General features: G+C 41.1%; 1 protein-coding gene across 1 annotated transcript in view; it reads left to right on the top strand.

The window, feature by feature from the left end:
• The first annotated feature begins 4,143 nt into the window (after positions 1–4,143).
• The window catches only part of SV2B (synaptic vesicle glycoprotein 2B), a 41,358-nt gene continuing 32,907 nt past the window's right edge, over positions 4,144–12,594 (top strand). The window contains exon 1 of the mRNA XM_032233160.1: positions 4,144–4,633. Within this exon, the coding sequence (XP_032089051.1) occupies positions 4,144–4,633 (490 nt within the window). The remainder of the gene's footprint in view (positions 4,634–12,594) is intronic.

Raw genomic sequence — 12,594 nt, 5'->3', positions numbered from 1 at the left:
TTCGAACTCCTGGCAGTGGGCAGAATTAGCTTGCAATACTGCATTCTAACCACAGGGAAGGAGGGAAGGAAGACAGCAATAGCACTTAGACTTATATAACACTTCATAGTGCTTTATAGCCCTCTCTAAACGGTTTACAGAGTCTCAGCATCTTGCTCCCAACAATCTGGGTCCTTATTTTAACGACCTCAGAAGGATGGAAGGCTGAGTCAACCTTGAGATGGTGAGATTCGAACTACAAAACTTCTGGCAGCCAGCAATCAGCAGACATAGCCTACAGTACTGCACTCTAACCACTGTGCCACCATGGCTCTTAATCCAGATGGAATCCAGATGCATCCACAGAACTATGCAAAAGTGCAGGTGAGGAGTCAGTGCTAGGAAGAGGAAAGGCAAGATATGGGGAGGAGTCTGGTAGTAACTTTTTTAGCTGACTGATTTCATTAAAAGGGGCCCGTTTCCAGGGGCCATAGCTCCCTTCATCAGAGGCACAAATAAAGTGAGCTGCAGCTCACACAGTTTTCTCCAAGACTCATAATGGATTTGAGTGCATTTTGGTGCAATGTTGCAAATGCTGAGTCAAACTAGACCGTTTGAGCCTCCACCCCCCTCCCCATTTCATTGAAATGGAAAGGATGGCCTGGAGCTCTGTAAGAGGATCCAGAAGATGACTATTCTTCCAAGTGGAATCTAAAAAGGGAATCACCGCTCATTAGCTAATGCTCCCTTCCTCAGAGGCAGAAAGAGACAGGGAGGAAATCTTGAAAGTCAGAGTTATAAATCTTTGTGCCTCTGTCTTTCCAAGTCTGTAGGAGTTGAAAGATGTTCCTTGGTTTTCTGTGCAATTCACTTCCAAGGTTTGTTCACCATCCTGACTGAAATTCATGATTTGGGGGACTCCGGGATCCTGGGAATGAAATAGGAATGCACAGTTACATGTGCCAGAGAATGCAAGACAACAGGAAAGCACAATTATGGGTGCCAAAAGAGCAAATAAAATGAAAGCCTGTAAGAAAACTGATCCGGTTGTACTGTATGCATTGCTCATGGCAGTGCCAGAGATTGGCATAAGTGGATATTTGGAAATCTCATACTTCTGGAAAAACCCAACCGCTGCCCTATTTCCTTTCCTTTTGCAAAGCGTATGTGTCTCTAATATTTCAAACATACTTCCTATATTGTGAGACTTGTAATAGACCTTCAAATCAGGATAACATGTGAATTTAAATGTTGCTCTGTTGAAAGACAGAAACAGAAAACCAAATTCCTGGGAAGATGGATGGATGGATGGATGGATGGATGGATGGATGGATGGATGGATGGATGGATGGATAGATAGATAGATAGATAGATAGATAGATAGATAGATAGATAGATAGATAGATAGATAGATAGATAGATTGACTGACTGACTGACTGACAAACAGGCAGACATTGTAGATAGATAGATGATGGATATATTGTTGTTGTTAGTTGTGAAGTCATGTCCAACCCATCGTGACCACAGGGACAACGTTTCTCCAGGCCTTCCTGTCTTCTACCATCCTCTGGAGTCCATTTAAGCACATGCCTACTTCTTCTGTGACTCCATCCAGGCACCTCATTCTCTGTCATCCCTTTCTTCTTTTGCCTTCTGTCTTTCCCTGCATTAGGCTCTTCTCCAGTGAGTCCTTCCTCCTCATTAGGTGGTCAAAGTATTTGAGTTTCCTCTTCAGGATGTCGCCTTCTAAAGAGCAGTCAGGGTTGATCTCCCCTAGGACTGATCGATTTGATCGCCTTGCAGTCCAAGGGACTTGCAGGAGTCTTCTCCAGCACCAGAGTTCAAAGGCCTCCATTCTTTGGCGTACAGCCTTTCTTCTTCAACCTTCACAGCCATCCATTGCAACTGGGAAAACCATAGCTTTGACAATACACACCTTTGGTGACAGGGTGATGTCTCTGCTTTTCAGTATGATGTCTAGATTTGCCATGGATGGATACATAGATGATACATAGAAATAAAGATAGATAGATAGACAGACAGACAGATATAAACTAAATTTTTCCTCTTCTCCATCCTGATGATCTGAGTTTGCAGCCATGTCAGAATAACTGAAATGGACAACATGACTATGCTTCTCACCTGCAAGGAATTGGTATTCTTACTTTATTTTTGCTTTCTGGGATGTCTTCCTTCTCATGCAAGACGCTCTCAAGAGTGCCAAGCTAACATTCAGATGGTGTAAGAGTATCCTGGAATGTACTATCACAGGGTGACTTAGGTTGATGATGGTTGATGTTTCCATCAGCCAAAATCAGACCGGATTCCTGAATTTTAGCTGGGTATATGCCTAAAATTGTAGGATCATCAGTCATAATCTGGCATCAAAGGAGCAAATATGACTTTATGCTTACAATGTGAAAAGTGGGTTTTCCAAATATTGCCGAGCAGTTGCTTAGAATCCAAGAGCAATCAATCAAAATGCACACCATTTTAGAGTACATGAGGATGGATGTAGACATGTGGATATGAAATTACATACATCACAATGTGTGTGGTTGACTTGGGAATTAGTGGTGGATAGGCACATGGGCAGCCCTTGAATTTTCAGTTCTTTGCCCACTTTATCTTGGCAGCAAGTAGACAGAATCTGAAGATCCATTTCATGGGTACAGTTGTTTCAGGAACTATACCATCCTAAAAGTGAAAGGGGAGCAATGCTAGTGTTTTGAGATTCTGCTAAGGGATTTTGGACAGGGTCTCACAATTCTACAAAGAGAGAATGGGATGAATACAGGTTGTTAACAGCATTTCAAAAGCTTGCCTTACAAAATGGGACTTTCCGGTAGAACTTGGATTTGTTCCCAGTGTTCAGAGGACAGCAGTTATGCACTCAGTGGAAACAATTTCACTTGTGAGAGAAACCTGTAAGGAATCTTCAGGCCTTGATCACTTGTTTTTGTTCTCTTGTACACCGATGCAATGCAATGTAGTTGTAAAAATGTTGGACTAGGAGCATAGAGACGAGACTTGGATTTTATCCCATCCTCAGCTATGGAGCTCCCTGGAGGAAGAAGATTGAGGCCTAGCCAAGCTTGAGTACCTGAACTCACTCTCTCTCTCTCTCTCTCTCTCTCTCTCTCTCTCTCTCTCTCTCTCTCTCTCTCTCTCTCTCTTTCTCTCAGTATGTGTGTCTGTGTGTGTATGTTCCAGCATAACTCTGCACCGCCTTGAGCAATTTCAGCCAAACTTGGTACACAGATGACTTACTTTTTGGAGAAAAATGCACTGTAGGGGTAAGACAACCCTAATACTCCTCGGGTTGTGTGTTCTGTTAAGATATAGCTTGTTGTGCCTTAAAATGGCTTCTACTGTGCAGAACAGTAGAGTTGCCATGGTAATGGCTTCATAGTACTCCACAAGGGGGTTCCCTCTGATAAGGGGAAAAATCCAACATTAGAAATTACGTTTGGTCCGCAAATTTTCCCCCTATAAATAAATACCTGGGCAATGCCCGGTTATCAGCTAGTAGGGAATATAAATGGAACACACAAAGATCCTAGGGACCACGGTGTCTTTAAATACATTTTAGCTGCTCTTTTTCCCCTTCCATAAGTTATTTCCAGATGAGTTGAATGTGTTTTCTTGAAATTCCTTTGGTATTTCTGCCAGGCAGGTTTTGGGAAAGAAATATGTCAGAAAATATATCACAGCATGACCTTTCTCTCTCTTTCAAAGCATTTAATTGTGTATTTTTCTGTTTCCCCTTTTTTCTTCTCTAGGATGTGACTTTCCACAGGAAGATGGACCACGAAAGCAAACGATCTGCCAAAGTTCACTAGCGCCTGATGAGAAGAGCCGCTAATCCCTTGGGTTTCCTCCCCCAACATCGCTTGACAGCTGAAGGATTCAGAAAACACCAAAAGGCAGAGCTAAAATACCATGGCATGCTTTAGGAAGGATACTGTTCCTTAATTACAAGGCTTAACCTGCAAAGCTTCATTTAAATTGTGGTGGTTTGATCACACATAAAGCACATATTTAAAGGAAGAGGCAGTTATGCCCATGTAGTTAACTGAACAGGTTGAAATATATCCACTTGCACAAAACACAGAACAAACTTAGATAAAATATAACTGTCCATCCAGACGTATTGGCTCAAAATGGATGGTGGCCATAGAAACCAAGGGACCCATGGCGGGTTTGATGACTATCGCTACCAGGATGGTGGCTACACAGGTTATGCTCCCAACGACCCAACCTATCACACCAGGGAGGAGCCCAATCAGGAAGAAGATGCTCAGAGCGACGCTACCGAAGGCCATGATGAAGACGATGAAGTCTATGAAGGAGAGTACCAGGGCATTCCTCACCCGGATGACAAGCCCAAGCAGAAGAAAAAAGCCGGTCTGTCCAATGAGTTCAGAGATCACGATGAGCTTATAGCAGAAAAGATGGAAGATGAAGAGCAGCTGGCCCACCAGTATGAGAACATCATTGTGGAATGCGGCCATGGACGATTCCAGTGGATGCTTTTCATTGTGTTGGGCTTGGCCCTGATGGCGGATGGAGTGGAGGTTTTTGTGGTCGGTTTTGTCTTGCCCAGTGCTGAGAAGGATATGTGCTTAACCACCTCCAACAAAGGAATGCTAGGTGAGTCCTACATGTCTCAAGGAACAAGGAAGGATGTTGTAAAGCTTTCCTGATTACCGTATTTTTCGGTGTATAAAACACCCCGGAGTATAAGACGCCCCAAGATTTTGAAGAGGCAAATTTTAAAAAAGCACTCTGCAGACCTCCCAAAAATGGCCCCCCTTTTTTAAAAAAAGGACATGAATAGCCTTTAGGAGGCTTGTAGAGTGCTTCTGGGGGGCGCCCACCCAAAACTGAGCAAAAAATGCCCCATTTTTTTGTGAAAATGGGCCCATTTCTTGTCAAAAAGGGGCATGCATAGACTTTAGGAGGCTTATAGAGTGCTCTTGGGGGCTGTGGGGAGGCAAGATTGAGCAAAAAATTGCCCATTTTTTGCTCATTTTTTCCCTCCCCAGCCCCCAGGAGCACTCTGGAAGCCTCCTAAAGGCTATGCACAGCCATTTTGGTGAAGGGGGCACGGTTTTGGGGAGGCAAAAAATGCTTTATTCAGTGTATAAGATGCACCTAGGTTTTCAGCCTCTTTTTTTGAGGGAAAAAGATGCATCTTATACTCCGAAAACTGCAGTATATATTCACATTTAAAGATATTTAAATATATTTAAATGTCTATGGAGATTCCCAATCTTCCATTCTCAATCTTCCATGGTTGTCCCAAAGATGCTTTCTAAAAAATAAATAAAAAAGAACCCACTATTGAAATTGAAAAGAACACCTATTAAGACCACTTCCTTAATATCACAAGCAGATCAGTGTAGATATTCTTTCTTTATATTTCACAATACATTTTTTTAAAAAAATGTGCATGGCACATCCACAGAATTGGAGAGGTTTGTTGTCCTTGGTGTTGCGTTTCCACGTGGTTAAATGTGGAATATTTTTCTATATGTGAAAATAGATTTGCTGCTATTCTCGCCCACCCCCTGCCCCTTGGAAAGCTAACTTGGCAGGTGTGTTGAGTTCAAATCACTTTCCCTTTTCTGAAGAAAACCATGTGCCAGATGAAACTATGCAGTAATTACATTAGTAAAACTCTACTGGGCCAAGCAGAAAACCATTTGACTTGACTTTCTCTCCTCAAGTGACTCTTATATAATTTTATTTCACTTGAATTGCATGAATTTCATTCTTGGTTTATTCGTGGTGATAGATACTGGAAAAGCATTGTTTTCCTTTTCCTTTAAATGTCTTTCTGTTGTCTCGTAAATTGATATCCAGGCAAAACTGCATGATCTGAAAGTGATTCAACGTGTGGTGTTTGTGTTCCAGCTGGGATAATTTTTGTTCAACTTGTCCAGGTGTCTCTTTTGATTGTAAGCCAGGACTACATAGCAGTGAGGTGAAGAGACAACTGAAAGCAGGAAGGACTGCAGGGTATAATAAAAAAAAAAGGTCAAAGATGGTGCACCCCAAAGAATAGAATGGAATTATTTACTTATTTTGTACCCAGCCTGCAACTTGTGTATTAATACATCTCCCCACTACTAATTGTGGGACCTGTAGCCATAGCATTATGTGTACATTGGGGGGAAAACACCCATGTTATTAAATAGATGCGATCACTACCCACATTGACATTTCCTTTAGATACTCATCCTAAAAAAAAAAAGCTGCTTTTACCTTCTGTATCAGCCTCCCTAGAATGCTACCCGTCACCTTGAATCCCATGTCGGGCAATGAGATTGCAATAAATACAGACCAAATGGGTCGTCTTGAGGCTCAGTGTTCCTTGTAGATTTTTCTAGCATCCTCGCAGAAGCCGCTTGGCTGACCATTTTCTTGTACCATCTTTCCCAGCCTGGCAAGCCATTAAAGGGCTGGAGTTAAAAGGTGGGGGAATTATAATGGGGAAGGTAAAGATTTTATATGGGGAAGTGGTTATAATGAGAGAGGCAATGTAAAAAAGAGGTGGGGGCCTTCCTGTGCAGATAGAATTCTTTATTGGCCAGTTGTGGTTGGACACACGAGGAATTTGTCTTTGGTGCATATGCTCTCAGTGTACATAAGGAAAATAAAATACATTCACCAAGAATAAAAAGATACAACACTTAAGGATAGTCATAGGGTACAAATAAACAATCAAATCTTACTAGGAAACAATCAATATAAATCATGAGGATACAAGCAACAAAGTTACAGTCATACAGTCATAAATGGGAGGAGATGAATAATAGGAACAATGAGAAGATTAATAGTAACAGTAATGCAGTGAGTAGTGAGTAGCTTGATAGCGTTGAGGGAATTATTTGTTTAGCAGAGTGATGGCATTAGGGAGAAAAAACTGTTCTTGTGTCTAGTTGTTCTGATGTGCAATGCTCTATAGGGTTGTTTTGAGGGTAGGAGTTGAAACAATTTATGTCCAGGATGTGTGGGGGGGGTGTCTGTAAATATTTTCACAGCCGTCTTTTTGACACACACACACACACATACACACAAACACACAAATAATATAAATATAAATATAAATATAAATAATATAAATATAAATATAAATATAAATAATATAAATATAAATATAAATATAAATATAAATATAAATATAAATATAAATATAAATATAAATATAAATATAAATATAAATATAAATAATATAAATATAAATATAAATATAAATATAAATATAAATATAAATATAAATATAAATATAAATATAAATATAAATATAAAGATAAAGATAAAGATAAAGATAAAGATAAAGATAAAGATAAAGATGATAAAGATAAAGATAAAGAAGATAAAGATAAAGATGATAAAGATAAAGATAAAGATAAAGATAAAGATAAAGATAAAGATAAAGATAAAGATAAAGATAGATAAAGATAAAGATAAAGATAAAGATAAAGATAAAGATAAAGATAAAGATAAAGATAAAGATAAAGATAGATAAAGATAAAGATAAAGATAAAGATAAAGATAAAGATAAAGATAAAGATGATAAAGATAAAGATAAAGATGATAAAGATAAAGATGATAAAGATAAAGATAAAGATAAAGAAGATAAAGATAAAGATGATAAAGATAAAGATAAAGATAAAGATAAAGATAAAGATGATAAAGATGATAAAGATGATAAAGATGATAAAGATGATAAAGATGATAAAGATGATAAAGATAAAGATAAAGATAGATAAAGATAAAGATAAAGATAAAGATGATAAAGATAAAGATAAAGATAAAGATAAAGATAAAGATAAAGATAAAGATAGATAAAGATAAAGATAAAGATAAAGATAAAGATAAAGATAAAGATAAAGATAAAGATAAATAAATATAAATATAAAATGTTGTGGTCAAAGTACGACCCAACTGAGTACAGCTTCAGCTGCCATCTTGACTTGTTTTGACCAAATGCTGTAGATGCCCATCAGCCAGAATTTAGGCTTTGAGCCTGAAGGATGGATGAAGAGGAAAAAAAGAATGGAGATCCATTTTGCCAAGACATCAGAAACATTTTCTAAGAGATCAGAGAAAAATCTAGGGGTTGTTCATAGGAATGCTCGTAACAAGGGCCATTTGAGGAAACAGCTTCATCTAATATCTTGGGTACAATTCCTGCAGTTCCTCCATCAGCTGAACAGTATTCGATCAAGTTCTACTTTCATTTCTAAAGGAGAATGAAGACTAGTGGTGTTATTTTTTAAAACAGAGTGAGGAATACCAATACAAGGAAAGAACATTCTTTGCTTGATAGCTGGTGATAATCCAGCATTTGTGAGACTCCCTCTCCTGCCCCTTGAAATGTCTAGCATTATTAGATCATTGCCACCAGCAAAGTGCAGGCTGTTGTTGTTAATTGCGAAGTCATTTCTGACCCATCGCGACGCCATGGACAATGTTCCTCCAAGCCTCCCTGTTCTCTACCATCCCCTGGAATCCATTTAAGTGCACACCGACTGCTTTAGTTACTCCATCTAGCCACCTCCTTCTCTGTCATCCCCTTCTTCTTTTACCCTCAACCGTTCCCAGCATTAGGCTCTTCTTCAGTAAGTCCTTCCTTCTCATTAGGTGACCAAAGTACTTGAGTTTCCTCTTCAGGATCTGGCCTTCTAAAAGCAGTTACGGTTGATCTCCTCTAGGACTGACCAGTTTGATCACCTTGCAGTCCAAGAGACTTGCAGGAGTCTTCTTCAGCACCATAGTCCAAAGGTGCTCAGCTTTTCTTATGGTCCAACTTTCACAGCCATCCATTGCAAGTGGGAAAGCCATAGCCTTGACTAGATGCCCTTTTTTTGGCAGGGTGATGTCTCTGCTTTTTAGTATGCTGTCTAAGATTTACCATAGCTTCCCCACTCCCCTGAAGCAAGTGTCTTTTAATTTCTTGGCTATTGTCCCCATCTGCAGTGATCTTGGAGCTCAGGAAAATAAAATCTGTCACTACCTCCATTTCTTCCCCATCTATTTGCCAGGAATTGAGAGAGTTAGATGCCGTGAACTTAATTTTCTTAATGTTGAGTTTCAAGCCAACTTTTGCACTCTTCTTCTTCACCCACATCAAGAGGCTCTTTAGTTCCTCTTCACTTTCTGCCATGATGATACTACTCTAATGTCAAAGTTCAGGCTAAGTGTTTCATATTTTACTTGTGGCTGAAATGTAAAGAAACTGATTGCAAGTAAATTGTAGGCAGCTATCTTACCATTTGCCTCTTGATGTCATCTTTAGCCAGTGACCTGAGTATTAGAATATAGGCTCAGGTGCTTTATACATTTTCCTGCTTGAGTTTTCCTTTTATAGGTATTCCTAAAGAAATTTAAGGTAGCTTTGGGGTGCAATATTTCTAGATTATATAGAAACCAACCATTAGATTGCTAGACCATACCTGGACAGTTTAGGGCCTCCAAGCCATATCTGGCTCTTTGGCTGTTCCTGTCCAGCCATCATGAGATCAATTGCAAATCAAATATCAATAGGTGTGCACTGTGCACACAATACAACTGTATTTCTTCTATTTTGGGTCCGCAACTTAGGAGTCCTCCTGGATCCACAGCTGACTTTTGACCATCAGCTGTCAGCTGTGACCAGGGGGGCATTTGCCCAGGTTCGCCTGGTCCGCCAGTTGCGGCCCTACCTAGATCGGGGGGCCCTCACAACAGTCACTCGAGCCCTTGTGATCTCTAGACTGGAATACTGCAATGGGCTCTACATGGGGTTGCCCCTGAAGTGCATCCGGCGACTACAGCTAGTCCAAAATGCAGCCGCGCGAGTGATAGTGGGCGCACCTCGGTTCGCCCACGTTACACCTGTCCTCCGCGAGCTGCACTGGCTGCCTGTTGGTCTCCGGGTGCGCTTCAGGATAATGATGACCATCTTTAAAGCACTCCATGGTAGTGGATCTGGGTACTTGAGAGACCGCCTTCTGCCGATTACCTCCCTAAATCGACCAATCAGATCGCACAGACTGGGCCTCCTCCGAATTCCATCTGCCAGTCAATGTCGACTGGCGACCACACGGAGGAGAGCCTTTTCTGTTGCTGCCCCGACCCTATGGAACGAGCTCCCCATGGAGATCCGCACCCTCACCACGATCCAGACCTTCCGCGCAGCCCTCAAGATCTGGCTCTCCCAGCAGGCCTGGGGATAGGCTTCCAATTACCCGCCCGAGTGTTTGATTGCTGAATGAAAGTTGTGTTTTATTATTTTTCTTTTGTTCACAAAGTGTTTGTTTTGACCTTGCACTTCCCCTCCCCTGTGGTTGTAAGCCGCCCTGAGTCCCCTCAGGGAAAAGGGCGGCATATAAATCCCAATAAAACCTAAAAAAACCTAAACCTTTTGAAGGCGACCGCTATTTTTTCAGTTTGCGTATATGCCTGCTTGCATGCCTGGGCAACCTTCACAACTCTGTTGATTTGGCCCTCTGGAACAGTCCCAGTTTCTCATATGACCCCTGGTCAAAATTAATTGCCCACCCCTGTGCTACACTCACATTACTGAATTATGAGACAGCAGCCAGTAAAGACATTGGAGCAAAGATTTCATCCTTGAACCCAATTGTGTGGAACTCAATTGGATCCAGAGACCTGGATTTCATTTCAAGAGCGTTAATTTCTTTTTAGGATGAGGGCTGTCCCTTTATGTCCCATAACACTGTGGGCCTTAGATGTTTCCTAAGATGTCCCTAAGGAGGCGTGCATAAGTGCACCAGCATGCCTACCATCCCTGTCCTACTGTCCCCATTGATATGTACTCATGTGTTCATGGCCATGTTATTGTCACGGCTCCTTCACTTAATAACCAAGAAAGAAACCACTCAACTCCATTTTGCAGAATTAAATATACTTTTACTGATTATAAGTAATGAGAAGCTAAGCAAAGCTGGATCTGAGTAAAAAGGGCCGAAAGCATTAGATATCAATACATAATTCATTCCCCTCCCCTTGGTAACCCCAGCCCATAGTCCAATCGTATATCACCACAGCTGTCAGGTGGGAGACATCTTCAAAAAGCATCATCAGGTTGGTATGCCGGACAGTTGGCCTTGGCGGGAAACTCCCCTCCTTCCACATGCGCAAACGAATGGTGAGAACAACTCCCACTTAACAGTCCTCCTGTACAGATTATTTCCCTCACCCAATTACCATGCCCTCCCTCCCCGTTTCAATGGCAGCCGAAAAACAAGCAGCAAAACAGAGGCTGACATCTATACTGATTTATATCCATCTATTTGTACCAATGTCATGCGAAAATGTTCGTCTCTATACTAAAACCTGTTACCTTGTACATGTTGACAAATAAAAATATATATTTGGCAAGAGTTCGGAATGGTTGAGGGAGCCCCACGTCCCTTGTTATGCTGATCAAGAGTGTTTGCAGAGAGCAATAGAATGATGGTGGTGCACACATCCATATTAAAAGTGGAGTGGAAAGGTTGGATCCCAGGCATTTATATATGTGCCGGGTGAAGGAGGAGAATGCCCTCTGCTTTTAAGAAGCTTTGGAGAACAGCTGGCATGAAGGATTTTCTCTGCAGAAAAGGCTGTTTACCCCCCCTCCCCCTTTTAATCTGTCAGCGACGGCTCAAGTCAAAGCAGGGCATCCAGTCTTTCCCCTTAGCATTAATCATTCCCGTTTGTGACCTGGGGACTGTATTGATCTTACAAGAGTATTTTACCTAACCGGATGCATTGATCTACATGGACCACGCTCGTTGCAAATGATGAGACGCGTGGGTGGATGTTTCAGTTTTCTTCTCCGTTAACAAACCTTTCCTTTGGTCTGCAATAATGGCTAGAACTAGTCATTATTAATTTAATATTACATCAATTATTAAGTAATATATCTGATAGAACTTCTATTATTGGGGTGGTGCCATGGCCTAAAGGTGGAGCTTTCGCCTCACAATCAGGAGGCTATGAATTCAATCCTAGGTAAGAGCAGATATTTCTCTCTGGGCACAATGAGAATGTATCTGCTGAACAAAATTCCACATTGGCAACAGGAAGGGCATCTGGCCAATAAACACTCTGCTCCATTCAGTTGCCCAGACTCCATCCTGCAAGCAGTGACGTGCAGGGCCTCATCACTGTCATCATGAAAAGAAAAAAAAATTAAAAGGAAAAAGGCTGAGGTAGTTGCTGCCAGAGTCGCAGTATACTGAGTGGGTCAGAAGGAAGGCTGAGAAGATTCCTACAGACCTTTCACATCTCTGGACAAAAACTGTTTCAATTCCTTCCCTCAGGATGGTGTTGTAGGGCATCACATGCCAAAACAACTCAATACAAGGACAGTTTTAGCACCATCACTCTGCAGAATGCCTAATTCTCACAGTACAGCCATACCAGTGAGTAAATGATTTTTTTTTACCCATTGGTATGGCTGTATTATTTATTATCCTTCTCATCTTCTCTACTACATCCCCTTATTGGTATCATCATCATCATCATCATCATCATCATCATCATCATCATCCTGTTAGTTTGTATGGACACTGACTGCTTCTGTCCTGGAGACAAATCCCTTATGTGTCGAA

This window comes from Thamnophis elegans, chromosome 16 (assembly GCF_009769535.1).
Source record: "Thamnophis elegans isolate rThaEle1 chromosome 16, rThaEle1.pri, whole genome shotgun sequence".
NCBI classification, from domain to species: domain Eukaryota; kingdom Metazoa; phylum Chordata; class Lepidosauria; order Squamata; family Colubridae; genus Thamnophis; species Thamnophis elegans.
This window is presented reverse-complemented; position numbering and strand designations above follow the sequence as displayed.